Raw genomic sequence first — 19,521 nt, 5'->3', positions numbered from 1 at the left:
TCAAAACTCAAATTGTTATCCAATCTCACATCGCCCTTAGAATATCCACATTATTAAATGTACAAAAAAACCAAAATACTCTGAAGCATCCATTGTACAATTCCAGGCACAAGAGTCACAAAAATTATAAAACCATACACCATCTTCAAGAGTACAATCTAATATGGTATTTTTCAAATTTTAATATATTTTGCATCATATGACCCAGTAAAAACATACAGACTCATGCAAACTGAAACAAAAGATTCATGAAATACAAGATATATTAGATATTTCCTATTCTAATTGATTTAGTCTATTAAAATGTTAATTAGAACTAATCAGGCTGGGTGTAGTGGCCCACACCTATAATCCCAGCATCTTAGGAGGCTGAGGCAGAAGGATCGTGAGTTCAAAGCCAGTCTCAGCAAAAGCGAGGTGTAAGCAACTCAGTGAGATCCTGTCTCTAAATAAAATATAAAATAGGACTAGGTTCAATCCCCAGTACCCAAAAAAGAAAAAAAAAAGAAGAACTAATCAGAATGTACTAAAGTAAATTTATAACTACTTATAGTTTGAAGAAAATAACTGAACTGATCTAATAGAATCACAAGACATGTAAATTTGATAAAATGTAGAAAGATAACAGCTGCAGAGTATTGACAGGGATAAAAACTGAGGCAAAATCCTCATAAAGGAAGAGGGCTTCAAGCTTAATCTACACAATTTGGCCTGAAGAACAAGCCACATAAAAGGAAACACTATAATTTGAGATGATAAACTGAATTCTAAACAAAGATAGAGGCCTGGAAATAAAGCTCAGAACTCTGACCTACATCCTTCTCTCTCTTCCCTAAAGACACATGAAGATAAAAGCCCACATAATACAGTAGACCACTAAGCTGTATGTTTTGTTTTGTTTTGTTTTGTTTTGTTGGTGGTCCTGGGGACTGAACCCAGGGCCTTCCATGTGCTAAGTAAGGGCTCTACTGAGGCCTAGGCCTCTGAGCTACATTATATATCATATGATATTATATTCCACCCCCCTACATCAAATTATACATAATTGATCAGACCATGGGTAGACACAACTAAAGAACAGCCAAGTCATGGGCTGGCCAAGAGCTGAGACAGATCTGATTCTCTTGCAAAAGATTTTAAATAGAAGGGAGAAAATTACTGAAAATTGGTGGTTGGTGCAAAAATTGGAAGAAAGGGCATAAAAATTCCACTGTAGCAGCTATTATGGATCTTATGCAAGATGGGTAAGCAGAGAAAGCCAGCCCAGAGAAAGAACAGAGGAGATCCTCAGAAAGAGAGAAGCCCTACCTAAGAGCCTATGGAAGAACAGTAGGCTCTGAAATTGTTTTAGTTCCTGTTGTAACAAGGTCTGGTTTGTCAGGTTTTCCTAGGTTCCCAACCAAGTTCATTATTTTTCCAGTAACCCCCAGTTCCCCTCCCCAGCAGTAACCAGAGTAAGTCTTTATAAATTGACATTTATAATTAAGGAACTGCATACTAAAATAAGTAGATAGCATTTTTCATCTTCAGATGGACAAAGATTTAAGTTTCACATTATCTAGTGCTGATAAAAGGATTTGGGGAAATAAGTGCTTGTATACTTTTGGTCTCATCATAATCTAGTAAAAACTTTCAGGACTGGTATAGCTGAGTGCTAGAGAGTATGCTTAGCATGTGCAAGGCCCTAGGTTCAATACCTAGCACCAAAAGAAAGAAAAAAAAAATTAAGAATAGCAATTTGGCAGCAGCTACCAAATTTTTAAAAAATACATAACTTTGGAGGCTAGGAATGTAGTTCAGTGGAAGAGTATATACAAGGTCATGGGTTCAACTGCCAGCCTGCCAAAACAAAATAAAACTAAAACAACTTTGACCCATTAATTCTATTTCTAGACTCTAGCATATAACTACATTTGCAGAACTGGACAACGATAAGCACATAAGAAAATTTATTATTTATAATAGCCAAACACTGGAAACAATTTAAATATTCATCCATCAAGATCCTAGAGTACAAACTGGGATTGTGGCTCAGTGGTAGAGCACTTGCCTAGCATGCATGGGGAACTGGGTTCAATCCTCAGCACCACATACAAAAATAAAGTTGTTATGTCCATCTACAACTAAAAATATTTTAAATATATACATATATGTGTGTGGGTGTGTGTGTGTGTATAGATAGATAGATAGGTAGGTAGGTAGGTAGATAGATATAAAGATCCTAGAGTACAAAACATAACAAAATTCTACATAGTACCTTAAATGAAAGAAACAGAAAAACACAAATATGCTCACAATATGTTGCTGGAGGACAAAGCATGTTGCACAAAGATACATGGAATATGATCTATTTCTGTCTACAGTGTGTACAAAGGAATGGTCTGAAATTACAAAAAAAAATCTCTAAATAGGAGGGGTGGGGTGGCTCATGCCTGTAATCCGAGTGGTTCAGGAAGCTGGGGTAGGAGGACTACAGGTTCCAGGCCGGCCTCAGCAACTTAGCAAGGCCCTAAGCAACTTACTGAGACCCTGTCTCAAATTTAAAAATAAAAAAAAAAAATGGGCTGTGGCTCAATGATTAAGCGTCCCTGGGTTTAATCCCTGGTACAAAAAAAAAAAATTACTTTTGAGAAGTAGAATTGGGTTGACTAAGAGGTAAAGCAACTTATTGACAAACACAGATATACAAACAACTTTAATGTTTTACAATAGCACTGATTTTAATTAATAAGGTTATGAATTACTTTAGTGAATTAATTAGTTAATTATTGAATTTAACCAATGGACTACATAAAATTAATGATTTTTTTAAAGAACACTTAAAATCACAGAAAGTATGGAAGGAGAAGGAACAAAATAATAGAAGGCTGGACTTACCTGGTGAACCCTGGAATTTGGCTCTTTTAACTATAAGAGAAAAAAGAAGATACTATGAGTAATTTTACAAATTCTTTTTACCTCAGCAACATTTCTTGAGCACCTGCTACGTGCCAATATTAGAGGTGGGATTCCATTGTCAAGTGTAATTCTTGAGAAAAGAAGTTCTTCATTGAAGAGAGTTCAGTGTCACACAATATAATCTCATACCCAATGCAGAAATCTCTGTTTCAGTCTCCTCAGAGAGGTAGAGAGAGCTACATTATTCCTATAGCAGGCCATCAGTTTCATGTTGGAGATCTTTCTAAGCTTTAAGTTACAAATATTTCTTATTTAAAACTCATTATAGACTGGACACAGTGGTGCATGTCTATAATCCCAGTGACAAAGAAGGCTGAGGCAGGAGGATCTCAAGTTCATTGCCAGTGTCAGTAACTTAGCAAGACCCTCAGAAACTTAGCAAGACACTGTCTCAAAATAAAAAATAAAAAGGACTGGGCATGCAGTTCAGTGGTAAAATGCCTCTGGGTTCAATTCTCAGTACCAAAAATAAATAAATAAATAACTTAAATAAAGAATCCTAATAGAGTTAGGGTATATTTCAGTGGTAGGGCTTGTCTAACATGCATTAGGCCCTGAGTTCAATCTCCAGCCCCACCAAAAGGGGGAAAAAATCAAGAATCAATAAATGGGATAGATTCCAACTAAAAAGTTTCTTCTCAGCAAAAGAAACAATCTATGAGGTGAATAGAGAGCCTACATCTTGGGAGCAAATCTTTACCCCTCACACATCAGATAGAGCATTAATATCTAGGGTATATAAAGAACTCAAAAAGCTAAACACCAAAAAATAATAATAATAATTATCCAATCAATAAATGGGCCAAGGACCTGAACAGACACTTCTCAGATGATATACAATCAATCAACAAATATATGAAAAAAATGTTCATCATTGCTAGCAATTAGAGAAATGCAAATCAAAACTATCTAAGATTTCATCTCCCTCCAGTCAGAATGGCAGCTATTATGAATAAAAACAACAATAAGTGTTGGCGAGGATGTGGAGGAAAAGGTACACTCATACACTGCTGGTGGAACTGCAAATTGGTGTAGCCAATATGGAAAGCAGTATGGAGATTTCTTGGAAAATTGGGAATGAAAACACCATTTGATTCAGCTATCCCTCTCCTTGCTCTATACCCAAAGAACTTAAAAACAGCATACTACAGGGACACAGCCACATCAATGTTTATAGCAGCACAATTCACAATAGCTAAACTGTAGAACCAACCTAGATGCCTTTCAATAGATAAATGGATAATAAAAAAGTGGCATATATACACAATGGAATATTACTCAGCAATAAGAGAATAAAATCATGCCATTTGCAGGTAAATGGATGGAGTTAAAGAAGATAATGCCAAGTGAAGTTAGCCAATTCTAAAAAAACCAAATGCCGAATGTTTTCTCTGATATAAGGAGGCTGATTCATAGTGGGGTAGGGAGGGGGAACATGGGAGGAATAGACAAACTCTAGATAGGGCAAAAGGGTGGGAGAGAAAGGGAGGGGGTATAGGGTTGAAATGATGGTAGAATGTGATGGACATATTATCCAAACTACATGTATGAAGACACGAATTAGTGTGAATATACTTTGTATACAACTAGAGATTCGAAAAATTGTGCTCTATATGTGTAATAAGTACTGTAATGCTTTCTGCTGTCATATATAAGTAAAAAAATAATTAAAAAAAGAAAATCCCTCCATTATACTCATGCCCAAACAAGATCATAATCGGTCAGATGTAGATGATAGCTTTTGGGGGATTGGGGAGTGGTACTGCGGACTAAACCTAGGTGTACCCTACCTCCCAATGAGCTACATTCCCAACCCTTTTTTATTTTATTTTTGAGACAGAGTTTCACTAAGTTGGAATTTCAGGTGTGCACCATCACATCCAGCTGTGAGGGTTTTTTAAAACTAGAGTGACAAGTAACTTCTGAGAATAAGCAGATATCAAGAGGAGTTTCCTGACAAAGTGATCACAAAGAGCTATTTCCAAAAAGTCAGTAGAGAACTTCACAAGGACTCCTACATACAGATTGGATATGTCAGCTCCTGAGAAAGGTCAAAGGCTATCCATGCAGGAATAATGCTAAATTCCAGAAAGCACCAAATATCAAATCCATTAAGATTAGGGCTAAGTGCGGCAGGGAAAGAATAACAAGAAAACACAAGACACAAAGCCTGGAAAGGATACTTAAAGGTTCTACTCCTTGTACTATATTACAAATCAAAACTTTAAAAAAAAAAAAAAAAGCTTCACTGCAAATGACATCCAGCCCACTCATACTTCCAAGAGATGGTCATTCAATAGTTTTTCAAGGCCCTCTCCATTTTCAGGAAACAATTACTGCTAAAATCTATTTGTTTTTACTGAATATAAGTATGTCCTTTGTAAAGTTTCATATCAATTCAAATCCTCTTCCCAATTATTCTTTTCCATAAATACAGAAAGCACACATCTCTCTGAATACCTGGCTAAGACTACCTCAAAAAGATTAAGTTTTGCAACTAGTAACTAATCCTCAAGCATAAATTTGTCATTATGCTAATCAACAATACAATTATAACAATGGTTCTTTCCTCCAAAGAGAGAGAGAGAGAGAGAGAGAGAAACACAATCTTCTGAGAAAGTGAATCTCAAACTTCAACATACCTCAAAACCATCCGGAGGGCTATTAAAGCACAGAGTGCAGGGCTCAACTATCTCTGTTTCTTGATTCAGCGGCATTCAGGGCCCTGAGAATCTTTATTCCTAATAAGTTCCTAGGTGATGTTATTGACAGTTAGTAGGTAGAAACCAGGGACGCTGCTAAAAATTCTTCAGTGTCCAGAATAGTTCCCAGAACAAAGAACTGTCAAACCAAAAGTATTGATAATACCAAGGCTGAGAAACAATGGTGAAGACCAGGAAACCAAGGGTTCTAAGAATGAGGCTGAAGGTAATTAGGAAATTCTTCATGGAGAAATACTCTTTGAGATGGGCCTTGAAAACTGTCAGAATCTAGATAAGAAAGGCAGAAGGAGACCACTCCAGACAGGGAAGTGAGTAAACTAAAAGAAGGAAGCTTAAATACTCTGTATTCATGGTGCCTCAAAGAGACCAGTGTGAGGGAAAGGAAATGGAACCTGAAGGGTAAAAGATAAGACCAGATGGTAATGCTTAGGGAATTTAAACATCAGGCAAAATAATTCAATTCTGGGCACCAAATTTCAAGACTGCTAACAAAACAGAATCCAAGATAGCAAAACACTAATGAAAGTAAAAAAAGACTTCAAATGTCAGCTAAGCAAGAGAGCTAAATCCAGGCAAAAGATGTCAATAAGGGCTGGAGTTGTGACTCAATGATAGAGTGCTTGGGTTCAATCCTCGGCACCACATAAAAACAAATAGATAAATAAAGTTATTATAAAAATTTTCCTTTAAAAAAGAAAGATGTCAATGAAAATGACATTTCTTAAATTTTAAAGAATGTTGCATAGGAAGGAGAACTTCAACCTTGGGAATCAGGTTGAAGCAAAAAATCTCAGCCAGAACCAGAACATAGTGACATCTCACATTATCATAGACAAAAGTCCAGAGGACCTAATTTAAAACTAGATTCTTACTTAAAAGCCTCCTGCCATAATGCACCTTTACAAAAAGGATGGTGGAATGTGATAGACATCATTATCCAAAGTTCATGTATGAAGACACAAATTGGTGTCAACATACTTTATATACAACCAGAGATATGAAAAATTGTGCTATATATGTGCAATAAGAATTGAAATGCATTCCGCTATCATTTATTTTTTAAAAAATCAATAAAATTATTTTAAAAAAATGGAAAACACCAACGCTAAGAAAAACAAAAGCAACAATAAGAAACAATGTTAATATAACAGAATGTGAAAGTGAATTTAAAGTAAGTACACTTGGAATTCTCAGCAAACTAAAGAAAAAAAAATCCTTTAAAAAGAACAAGAGGGCTAGGATTGTGGCTCAGCGGTAGAGTGCTCACCTAGCATGTACGAGGCCCTGGGTTCGATCCTCAGCACCACATAAAAATACATAAATAAAATAAAGGTATTGTTTCCAACTACAATGAAAAAAAAAAAACTTTTAAAAAAGAACAAGAAGGCTGGGGATGTGGCTCAAACGGTAGCGCTCGCCTGGCATGCGTGCGGACCGGGTTCGATCCTCAGCACCACATACAAACAAAGATGTTGTGTCCGCCGAAAACTGAAAAATAAATATCAAAAAAAAATTCATTCTCTCTCTCTCTCTCTCTCTCTCTCTCTCTCTCTCTCAAAAAAAAAAAAAAAAAAGAACAAGAAACTATGAAACAAAAAGCAAAAAAAAATTAACAAATGAAAATGAAAGAGAACCAATAGGAAATCCAGAAAATTAAAAAATATGAAAACTGAAATTTAAAACATCAGGGAATGGGCCAAGAGTGGTGACACATGATGGTAGACCCAGTGACTCTAGAAGCTGAGGCAGAAGGATAGTAAGTTTGAGGCCAGCCTCAGCAATTTATCAAGGCCCTAAACAACTTACTCAGAACCTGTTGCAATATAAAAAATAAAAAAAGGGCTGGGGATGTAACTCAGTAGTAAAGAACCCCAGGATTCAATCCTGAATACTAAAAAGAAAACTAAAAATAAAATATCAAGGGGCTGGGCCGGGTTGCGCTGGCCTGTATCCCAGCAACTTGGAAGGTAAGAGGAGAATCACAAAGTTCAAGATCAGACTCAGCAATTTAGTGAGACCTTATCTCAAAATAAAAAATAAAAAGGAATGGGAATGTGGCTCCCTTGGGTTCAATCCCTAGTACCAAAATAAAAATAAATAAAACATCAGAGAATGGGGCAGGAACAGAGGCACACACCTATAATACCAGGCTAAGGCAGGAGGGTCAGAAGTTCTAGAACAGCCCAGACAACCTAGCAAGACCCTTTCTCAAAACAAAACAAATTTTTAAATAGGATGAAGGTGGGAATGTAGCATAGCACTACAGCAGCCCTTTATCCTCCCCCATAGAGAAAACCATGATGGAACTACATCTAACATAGGAGTTAAATTCTAAACCAGTGCACATGGATAAATTTCCTGTAGTCATAATAACTTTGTATCACATAACATGTTATGTTTTCCCATAAAGCTCATGTGTTAGACAATGCTGCAATGTTCAGAGGTGGAATGATTGTACTGTGGAAGCTGTAACCTCATCAGTGGATTAATCCATTTGATGGATTCATAATTTGAATAAACTATGGTGGTGATTGTAAGAAGATGGGGTGTTACTGAAGGAAATATGTTGCTGAGGGCATGGTCTTGGGGACAATTATTTGTCCCTGGCCCCTTCCTGGCTCTCTCCTTCTTCCCCCACAAGCTAAACAGCTTTTCTCTGCAACGCCCCTCTGCCATGATGCTCTGTCTCACCTCAGGCCCAAAGCAATGGAGTTGGCCAACCATGGACCAAGACCTCTGAGACTTTTCCTCCTCTAAGTTTTCTCATCAGGTACTTTCATCACAGAGATGAAAAGGTGATTAACACAAATACATCTAATCAGAGAAAAAGAGCCAAAGTCACTTTTATAACAAACCTACCCTCATAATAATGAACCTACTCCTGTAATAGTAACATTAATCTATTCATGAAGGCTCTGCCTCTTAAAGGGCCCCCTTCTCAACACTATTGCATTGGAGATTAAGTTTTCAAGACATGAATTTTGGGGGTGATATATTCAAACTACAGCAACCTACGATTGACAATTTCTTTAGTTAACTTCCTTTCTTGTATCTCAACCCTTACTTTTCATTTTAATTCCCCTCTTCTAGAAGCAATGTGAGAGTCTGTTCAATTTTTTCTGATTCAACAAATATTTACTAAATGCCTATTATGAGCCAGGACTGCTCAAGGCATTAGGGATACAGCAGGACAAAAATGAAAATTCCTAACATCCCGAAGTTTACATCCTAATATTTTTGTCTAAAATGTATGTTTCATTTTTTAATAATTTAGCTAGGAAAAAGCTACTTGCTAGCAACTTCTCTCAGCACCTCTATTATTACTATTAGAAAGTACTAAATCAATCTGTCATTCTCTGTGAATAATTGGTTTTTTTATTCTAGTTAATTTTTAAAAGTCTGGTCATTTATCTTCAAATATTGCCTCTCCATTCTCCTTATTACCCCCTACACAAAAATAAAAATTTCTGTTAACATTAACCTCTCTTACATTTTTTTTTATCTTTTTTTCTTTGTATAGTCTATATTCAGAATTCAATAATACCCTCCTCATCTGTTAGGTCCTCAGTTTTTAACTTTAATGAATTTTTTACTAGAAGTATTATTTTACAGTTCTTTTCAAATATGCCTGGTCTTTTTCATGTTTGTTTTTTTTATTTTATTTATTTATTTAGTTTATGATACTGGAGATTGAACCCAGGGTGCTCAACCACAGACCTGCATCCCCAGCCTTTTTTATTTTTTATTTTGAGACAGGGTCTCACTAAGTTACTTAGGGCCTTGCTAAATTGCTAAGGCTGGCCTCAAACTTGTGATCTTCCTGCCTCAGCCAACCCAGTCTCTACGATTACAGGTATGTGACACCATGCCTGGCTACAGTTATGAATTCTTAATTCAGACACCTCCCTCAATCTATTCAGAGTCCAATCTAAGATGGATAAACTTCCTGGTCATCTCTCTGTAAATATTTTATAGTTCTGGTTTCACTTTGAGGGTTCTTGCTTTAAGGAAATAAGGACTGCATTTCCCACTCCCTGATGCACCACCTTGTCTCTCTTATCCCTAGGTAGCCATTAGAACCCACATGTCTCTGAGTTAAGAATGTCTTCCTGGGGATTGGTTGTGGATCAGTGGTAGAGTGCTTGCCCGGCACATGTGAGGCACTGGATTCGATTCTCAGCACCATATAAAAATAAATAAATACAATAAAAGTTTAAAAAAATAAAAAAGAATGTCTCCCTTACTTTATGTATTAGCTTGGGTTGCCATAATAAGAAACCACAGACTACTGGGGATATAGCTCTGTCGGCAGAGTTCTTGCCTCACATGCATAAAGCCCTGGGTTCAATCCCCAGCACTGCCAAAAACAAAAAACAAAAACCCACAGACTGAGAAGCTTAAACCACAGGAATTTATCTCTCACAGTTCTGGAGGCTGGTAATCCCAGATCAAGATGTCACTCTGGTTGATCCCCAGTGATATCCAGCTTCATGCTGTGAACTCACTTGGTAAGAAGGGAAGAGAACACAAGCTCACTGGTATCTCTTCTTATAAGGTCACTAATTCTATCATGAAGACCCTACTCTATTCTCTTATCTAAACCTAACATGTTAGTCAGCCTTGTGTCCCTAGGACCAAAATAACCTACAAGAACAACTTAGAGAAGGAAAAGTTTATTTGGGGCCCACAACGCATGATCAATGGACTCCACTGCTATGGGCCTGAAGTGAGGCAGAAGAACATCATGGTAGAGGGGTGTGTCAGAAGAAAGCTGCTCACTTCATGACAGGTAGAAGCAGAGAAACAGAGAACCTGAGGAACTAGGGACAAAATATATAATTCCCCCAAGGACACCTCAAGTGACCACTACCTACTTGCCTATAGTTAACCATCCAGTAGTTCATTCAAATTATTAATCCATCATGTGAATTAATCCACTGACTGGATGATAGTTCTCATAATCTCATCAATTCACCTCCTGCATTAACATAGAAGCTTTTGGAGAACACCACATTTCCAAACCATAACACCTAATTACCTCCAAAAGGGTCTATCTCCAAATACTACCACTTTAGGAATGAAGGCTTCAATGTATAGATTTGGAGTGAGGGTAGAGTCAAATTCACCTCATATGCATTATGAACAGAAGTGAGTCTATGTACTCACTCCTTATAGCACTGCCATGAAACACAGTAAACACTCAGGAAAAAAAAAAAAATGTCAGCTAGTAATTTAGATCCATTTAATTTAACCTTCATAGCCACCAGAAAAGGTGAGAACCAGTGTTGTCCCGTTTTGAAGGTGAGGAAGCTGGGACTTAAACAAGATTTGCCCAAATTACCAGAGTTCAGAGGTGCTAATATAAGACTCAAATTCAGGTATGACTACTTGTGTAAATTAGCTGGGCTGTTAGAGGGTGGGCGGCTATTCCACTAGGAACAACAAAACCATCAACAACTGCCCCTATATCTTCCACTTTTCTAAAGCATCAGCTCTAGTTTACTGTTCTAGTTTGTTAATTCTTTTCCATTTTAGCCCTTAGGGGATTGTCCTAGCTATACTCCTAATGGGATGTTTATTATATTTGATGAGCATTTCCAATCTTTTGTACTATTAAGGTTTTTTCAGGTTATCTAGTTTACAATATTCTAGCTTTCATCACACAGGGTTTTCATATCTCTTGTGGCTTTCTTCTAGATATTTTATACTTCTGTGTTACTATGAATGGAATATTTTTTCTCTTATATTTTCTAATAACTTATTTCCAGTGCTTTGGAAAATGATTTCTTGTCAATTACTCTAGTCGCCCTAGGGTCTAAGTCTATGCAAAAGTGCAAGTCTTCTAGCTAGACTCAGGTTCCTCAGTTTCCTAGTAGATGTTAGCTCTGAAATTTTTATGCCTATTATTCCAAGTATATGGATCAGTTTGCAATTCAGGCTCTTGACCTATTTCTACTAGATTCTTAGGACTGTGGTTGTGGCTCAGTGGTAAAGCACTTGCCTGGCATGTGTGAGGCACTGAGTTCAATTTTCAGCACTACATATAATTAAATAAAGGTCCATCAACAACTTTTAAAAAGTATTTTAAAAAATAAAAAAGTAGATTATTAATAATTTATACTAAAATATTATGCAATAAAAATAAGGCAGATCTATAGGTAGCTACTGAGAACAATCTCCAAAATATATTAATGTAAAAAACATAAATGGAAATGGAGATCCACACACATGCTGATACAAAGATGGAAAATATTTAGAAGAATACACACTAAAAATCTTGTTTCAGTCCATGCCACTCAGTGAAGAATTGAGGGGCATAACTAAGAAGATTTACTTTTCAATGTATATCCTTTATTCCTATTTAGAATTATCATATAAAACTAATATGTACTTAAAACATAAATAGTACTAGTGTAAAATATTTTTCACTTAAAACTATAGTTATCCCTCGGTATCCATGGGAAACTGGCTCCAGGACATGGGAGAATACCAAAATTCACAGACGGTTCAAGTCTCTTATGGCATAGGTAATAGTTGTATAAAACCTATAGACATCCTCCTGTAAACTTTAAATCATCTCTAGATTACTCATGATACCTAATACAATGCAAATACTTGCTACATTGTATTGTTTATGAAATAATGACAAGGAGTAAGTCTCTACATATTCAGCACAGACACAAATTTCTTTTATGGTACAGAGAATCACAGACACAATTTTTTTCTCCAAATATTTCTGATTCACAGTTGATTGAATCTGCAGATGAAGAACCTGCAAATATAGAGGGACAATTTAAAATTTAAAAGTAGTGTTTTTAGATTCAAAGCTAGGAGGGGCTCCAGCACACAATCCACCCTCTTTCACACTATTATCTGTAAAGGAAAATAAGGAAATAGTCATTTCATAACACTTAGGCTCATGAAGATTCTAGCACATACAAAAACCCTGGCAGTCAGGGCTAAAAGGAGAAGGCCCAGGCAGAGTATTTTTCCCCCAGTCTTCTTATAAGTAAAGGGAGAAATAAGAGAATATATTAGCACTGTATCCAAACTCTCAAAAAAACAAACTCTCGCTTCAGCTCCTGAGTTTCTCTGACCTTGCTGTAGAACTAAATCTACAACTGGCATCCTTGAGATTATAGGAAATAATCCTATTCGCACTAACTCTGCAACCGGTGACCTCATTCCCCAGGCACAGGGAATAACTGCCTTGTTCTAGCCTGTCCTACTCATCGGACAATTTCCAAAACCTGGAGCACTAGTTGCCTTGTTTTTAACCCTCCTGCTTCAGAATCTAGCATTAAAGAAAAGCATATCGTCTATCAAATAACCACCATTTCCTTTTTATTTGAAAGTTAACATTTTTAAACATAGGAATCATATATAATCCCACTGCCCTGTTCAATATATATAAAAACTGTTAGAATTATAAATTTGCATACTTTATTGTACTACATTTTTACACTTGTCAAGTATTTTGACAAAAAACAAATGCACTATGACGTCTGTCAGCCGAGTTGACTCGGCTGCTCTAATGGGCTAGCAAGATGTTCTTCACCTTTCTCCTCCTTCATGAACTATCAAAGCTTAATACTCGGTCTAAGAAGAACATCATTCTCCTCTTAGTAATACAGCAAATATTTTTCTATGTTTATCACAGTTTTTACAACTTATTATTAATCATTCCATAAAACTTCATATTTTACATCTGTAATATATATTAAATCATTCCTCTATATATACATATGATTTAATATATATTAACTCAGGACATGAGATAGTATCTGGGAATATATATATATATATATCCTGAATATATTTAATATATATTAAATCATATATATATATATATATATATATATATATATATATATATATATGCGTGCGTGTGTGTGTGTGTGTGTGTGTGTGTATTCCCAGATACTGGGAATTGAACCCAGGGATGATCTACAACTGAGCTACATCCACAGCCAGCCCTTTTTATTTTTTTACTTTGATACAGGGTCTTCTTAAGTTGAGGAGGCTGGCCTCAAACTTCTGATTCTCCTTCCTTAGCCTCCCAGGTGACTAGGATTACAGGGTTGCACCACGGTGCCTGGCTCAAAAAGTATCTTTAACTAATTATTTTGTGGAGGAAAATAAAGTTTGGTACTTAAAAAAATGATGATATACCTTTGTTTAATAAAAATTTTTTAAAAAAGGAATTCCTTGGTCAAAGGCATTTTATACAAGTTGAACCACAGACTGTGTAGGAATACAAGTCTGACTCCTACTTGGCCCTGCCCAAATTCTTACTGATATAAGCAAAATATTGCAACCCAGAAACTCTGTACCAAGCCTGTTGCTACTCAGATGAAAAAGGAGCCCATTAAGTTCTAGGTGCTTTACTATAATAAATACCACACTATGAGCCCTGAGCTAAGAAAAAAAGCAAATACAACTCTTCATGTATTTAAGGACCCATATCTACAGCATGACCCCACCACCCTGTCTTCCTTTAATTAGACCTAAGGGCAGTCAACCCGTAGAATACTAGCACCCCAGCAAGTATCCTTGAAAGAAAAGCTATGCCAAAATGAGATGTATATAAAGTATAATGACAAACCAAATCAATCAGCAACTAACTTAAGGGAGAGAAATGTGAATCATATAAACAAGACTGAATCACATGACTGGTGGGCAAAAGTAGAAAAAAAATAAAAAGAAAAGCAGAATACTTAAATGGCTCTGCTCTATACTGTCCAAATTCCTGAAGCTAAAGCAGTAAAAGAACCTGCTTATTAAATTGCATTTGATCCTGAACAAATTAACTCTGAGGGCCCAATTTCTGCTATTCATAGGAAACCAAGTTGTATGGCTTTGCTGGTTTTCATAGTACTAGAATGCACATTTTTTTGTTTGTTTGATTGATTTTTGGTACTGGGAATTGAACCCAGGGGTGATTTACTACTGGGCTACATCCCCATCCTTTTTTTTTGAGATAGGATCTTGCCAAATTATTGAGGCTGGCCTCCAACTTGCAATCCTCCTGCCTCAGCCTCCTGAGTAGCTAGAATTACAGGAGTGTGCCACCACACCTGGCTAGGATGCACATAGGACAGCTATTTTTACATCTTTATTTTTGCATGTATCCTCAGAGGTAAAGGAAAAAGTTGTGTATATGAGGAACCACTAGAAGTCTAACTGGTTTAAACTGCAAGAGTGTATATAGAAAATGGCAGGTGTTGAGGAGAAATCTAAGATAACTAGGGAAAAAAACAATCTAAGGAATATAAAGATCAAGGCTTTATCCTGAAGGGTTTTGTTTTGTTGTGGTTTTGTTTTATTTTGTTTTTGTACTAGGGACTGAATCCAGGGGCATCTACTTCTGAGATGCATTCCCAGCCCATTCTATTTTATTTTTAGACAGGGTCTTGCTAAATTGCTGAATGAGAATGGCCTCAAAATGTCTAACCTCTTGCCTCAGCCTTACTAGTAGCTGGGATTACAGACATGCTCCACCATGTCTGGCTATGATAAGGGATATTAACCAGATTTACATTTCAGAAAAATGACTCTAGCTGCAGTTTACAGAACAAACCAGCGGGAGGCAAAGTCATAGGACTCTTGTAGAATTGCAGGTGAGGGAGGATGGTAGCCTGGGAAGTGATAACTAGAAGATGAACCTGAAGAAAGATGACATTCTTGGCAGGGAAGTCAAAGATTGAGTAAGCTGGGCAAATCCACTAGGATTTAAGACTGATATCTCCCTAAACTGGAGATGCCCTGAATACTAGCTACCCCACACTCCTAGATAAGGTACAACATAAAGCATGCAATGAAGAAAAAAATGAAGGGGAGACAGTCTTGAATGCAAAGCTTCTCCTCTAAGACTTCCTTGTCCTAGCAAGTAACAAACAAGTTGCCTTAAAATTCTAATGGGAAGGAAATCTTGATCTTGAAGATCTCAAAACATCAAACTCAGGGCCTCCTGCATGGTAGGCATGCTCTCTATCACTGATCTACAACCCCGGTCCTAGGGACTGCAATTTGTTCTAACTTATAGTACTTACTGATGGACTCTTTTTTTTCTTTTTCTTTTTTTTTTTTTTTTTTTTGCTACATCTCCAGTTCTTTTTATTTTTTATTCTGAGACAGGGTCTGCTAAGTTGCTTAGGGCCTTGCTAAGTTGCTGAGGCTAGCTTTGAATTTGTGATCCTCCTGCCTCAGCCTCCCAAGCTGCTGGGTTACAGGCGTGTGTCACCATACCAGACCTTGCTGATGAATTCTTCATATATATTTATAACTCTGATACAAATGTAAAAGGAAAAAAGGCAATATCTGGCAGGAAAGGACAAAGCAGAAAAAAAAAAGAATAAACAAAGAAAACATTTAGCTTAGTGGTAAAACATTTAGCTTAGTGGCCAGTTGTGGCTGTTCCTGGTGTCTGACTTCAATGGTTGGAATCCAAGCCAACTCCATAGTTGTGTGACCATGGGCAAGATAATTACTTAATCTATCTGGGTCTCAGGTCTCATGTCCTTCAAAATACAAAGAAACAGGGCTGGGGGTACAACTCAATGGTAGAGTGCTCACCTGGCATGCAAGAGGCCCTGGGTTCTTTGATCTCCAGCAAAAACAAATGGTGCCCTGTATGAAAATGCTAAGACACGCTTGGATATAAAATATAAGCTGCTAGGTCTTTAAAAAATAATAATAATAATAATAATAGGTAAGTGAGGTGAGTTGTTGTGATTTGAATATTAGATGATCCCCCAAAAGCTCACATGTGAGACAAAGCAAGAAGGTTCAGAGGTGAGATGACTGATTGTGAGAGTCTTAACCCAATCAGTGAATTGATCCCTGATGGGATTAACTGGTAACTAGAGGCAGGTGAGATGTGGCTGCTGGAAGCAGTTAATTGGGGTGTGTGGCTACAGGGTACATATTTTGTATATGGAGCTGGAGTCAGTCTCTCTCTCTCCCTCTCTCTCTCTCTCTCTCTCCCTCTCCCTCTCCCTCTCTCCCCTTCTCTCCCTCTTTCTCTCTCTCCCTTCTCCCTCTCTCCCTTCCCCCTCTCCCTCTCCCTTTTTCCCCTTCTCTCCCTCTCTCCCTCTCTCCCCCTCCCTCTCCCTCTCTCCTTCATGATCACCATGATGTGAGCTGTTCCCTCTGCCACACTCTTCCACCACAATGTTCTGCCTCACCTCCAGTTCCAAGGAATGGAACTGGCCTTCTCTAGACTAAGACTTCTGAAATCAAAAGCCTTCAAATAAACTTTTCTTTCCCTACAGTTGTGTTGGTCAGATCCTTTAGTCACAGCAGTGAAAAAGCTGACTAAAACCTGAGTCAAGAAGTATAAGCCCTTAGAACAGGTTCTGGTATATAGTAAGCAGTGAATAAATGCTAGCTTTTATGATGATGATTAGTAGCAGTGCTATGTAAAGTGGTGAAAAAGCAGACTATTTGAAAAAGAAAATACATTAATAGGACTGGGGGAACATCTCAGTGGCAGAACACACACCTAGCACTACACAAGGTGCTGGGTTTAATACAGAGTGCAAGCAAATAAGAGTGCACACGCGCGCGCATGCTCACACACACACAAATATATGCCTTCTTTCCCTAAAGGACATTTACAATACACTTCATTTCCACATGCTCTAATATTCTTCATTTTAACACAAATTTGAATATTACCAATCCTACTAAACTTGAGTTTTTTCCAAACACTGTCAGCCAAAAATACTGTTGGGCATAGTGGCACACATCTCTATCCCAATGACTTGGGAGGTTGAGACAGAAAAACTACAAGTTCAAAACCAGCCTCAACAACTTACCAAAACACTGTTTTACTTTGAAATAAAAAATTTAAAAGGCTGGGGATGAGGGCTGGGGTTGTGGCTCAGTGGTAGAGCACTTGCCTAGCATGTATGAGGCACTGGGTTCGATCCTCAGCAATACATAAAATAAATAAACAAACAAAATATATTGTATCCTTCTTTAAAAATATTTTTTCAAGAAAGACTGGAGATGTAGCTCAGTGGTAAAGTACCCCTGTACTCGATCCCCAGTTTAAAAAAATAAATAAATAAAGCTCAAACAAAAACCACCTCCCTGTTCTGAATTGTCACAGCAGTTTATATGCTCACCCTGTTTTCCATCTTACATCAAAATCTTAACTCCTACACGAGCAAAAGCTCTTTAAAGGACAAGACTTATCTTTTTCATTCATATTATTTCTCCAAAACTCCTTGAGTATAATTTTGGTAAGGGATCCCTGACATAATTGCCACAAATACCTCTTTGCAACAAGACTTTCTTGGGTAACCAAACCCAATAATTCCCTCCATACTTAGAAATCTGTGTGCCTCAATTCAGTAGCCAAGCCATGGAATCAACCCAGGTGTCCTTCAACAGATGAACAGATTTTTTAAAAATGTGGTGTGTATATATATATATATATACATACATACATACAATGGAGAATTACATGGCCATAAAGTAGAAGGAAAGCATGGCATTTGTCAGGAAACGGATGGAACTGGAGACTATCATGCTATGCGAAATAACCCCAACCCAGAAAGTCAAAGATCCAGTGTTTTCTCTGATACGTGGAAGCTAATCCAAAATAGGAAAAATGAAAACAGAAAGGTGGGGGAAGGGGAATTCCATAAAAATAGAACAAGGATTAGTGGAGCAGAAGAAAGAGAAAAGGGGGAAGGATGAGGGATAGGATAAGGGAAGAACAGTGGAATGAATCTGACCTAACTTTACTAGATACATACATCAACATATCACAGTGAATCTCACCATCATATATATCCACAAGACACTGATTTTTAAAAAATACCTATAAGTAAATAGCAGAAATATCAGTAGAGTAGAGGGAAGGGAACAGGGAGAGAAGACAGGAGAAAAAGGGAAAGAATTAATAATAAGTACTAGTGACAGAGCAAATTATATATTCCACATTTTTATAATTTTGTCCAAATGAATGAATACTAACGTTTAAAAAAAAAGAAAGAAATCTGTGTCCCTCATGTATAAAATTGGTTGATGAACTCTTAGGATGATAAATTTTGAGTAGCCAATACTACAGCTAAAATATACACTTGTGGGCTGGGGTTGTAGCTCAGTGGTAGAGCACTTGCCTTGCATGCACAAGGCCCTGGGTTCGATCCTCAGCACCATATAAAAATAAGTAAATAAAAATAAAGATATTGTGTCCATCTATAACTAAAAAAAAAATATTTAAAAAAATAAAAATAAATAAAATATACACTCGTGATCAACTTTTTACTTCCATATTTCTTAAGGATCAGCAGATTATCTGTGCCCAGTGTTAGAATGCTGGGACAGAGTCACAGTGACTCGGGAGGCTGAAGCAGGAGAATTTCAAGTCCAACATTAGCCTCAGCAACTTAATGAGGCCCTAAGCAAACTTAATGATATACATCTCAAAAAATAAAAAGGGGATCTGGGGTTGTGGCTCAATGGTAGGGCACTTGCCTAGCACTTGTGAGGCACTGGGTTCGATCCCCGGCACCACATAAAAAATAAAAATAAAACAAATACAATAAAGGTATTGTGTACATCTACAACTATAAATAAATAAATTAATTAAAAAGAGCTGGGGCTCAGTGGTTAAGCGCCCCTGGATTCAATCACCAGTACCAAAAATAAGGACCAATAGCCACTTCTCTGGGACAGCCTGAGACAATAGAATTGACAGCTGAAGACTCATGTTCCTCAGGGACATAAAGGCTATCAGAAGAATTCTACGTTCTTTGATTACAGCATATCACAACCACCAAAAAGTGGACATATATATCCCTGAGTTTTCATATTTGGCAAAGAA

General features: G+C 37.1%; 1 protein-coding gene across 4 annotated transcripts in view; it reads right to left on the bottom strand.

Annotated features, from left to right (window-relative positions):
• Unc13b (unc-13 homolog B) overlaps nt 1-19,521 on the bottom strand; it is a 208,649-nt gene that overhangs the window by 153,335 nt on the left and 35,793 nt on the right. For all 4 annotated transcript variants that reach the window (XM_071600727.1, XM_071600728.1, XM_071600729.1 and 1 more), the window contains exon 2: nt 2,878-2,907. In XM_071600727.1, the coding sequence (XP_071456828.1) occupies nt 2,878-2,907 (30 nt within the window). The remainder of the gene's footprint in view (nt 1-2,877; nt 2,908-19,521) is intronic.

This window comes from Marmota flaviventris, chromosome 13, assembly GCF_047511675.1.
Source record: "Marmota flaviventris isolate mMarFla1 chromosome 13, mMarFla1.hap1, whole genome shotgun sequence".
Taxonomy (NCBI): Eukaryota; Metazoa; Chordata; class Mammalia; order Rodentia; family Sciuridae; genus Marmota; species Marmota flaviventris.
The sequence above is the reverse complement of the archived record's forward strand: the minus strand, read 5'-3'. Positions and strand labels throughout refer to the sequence as shown.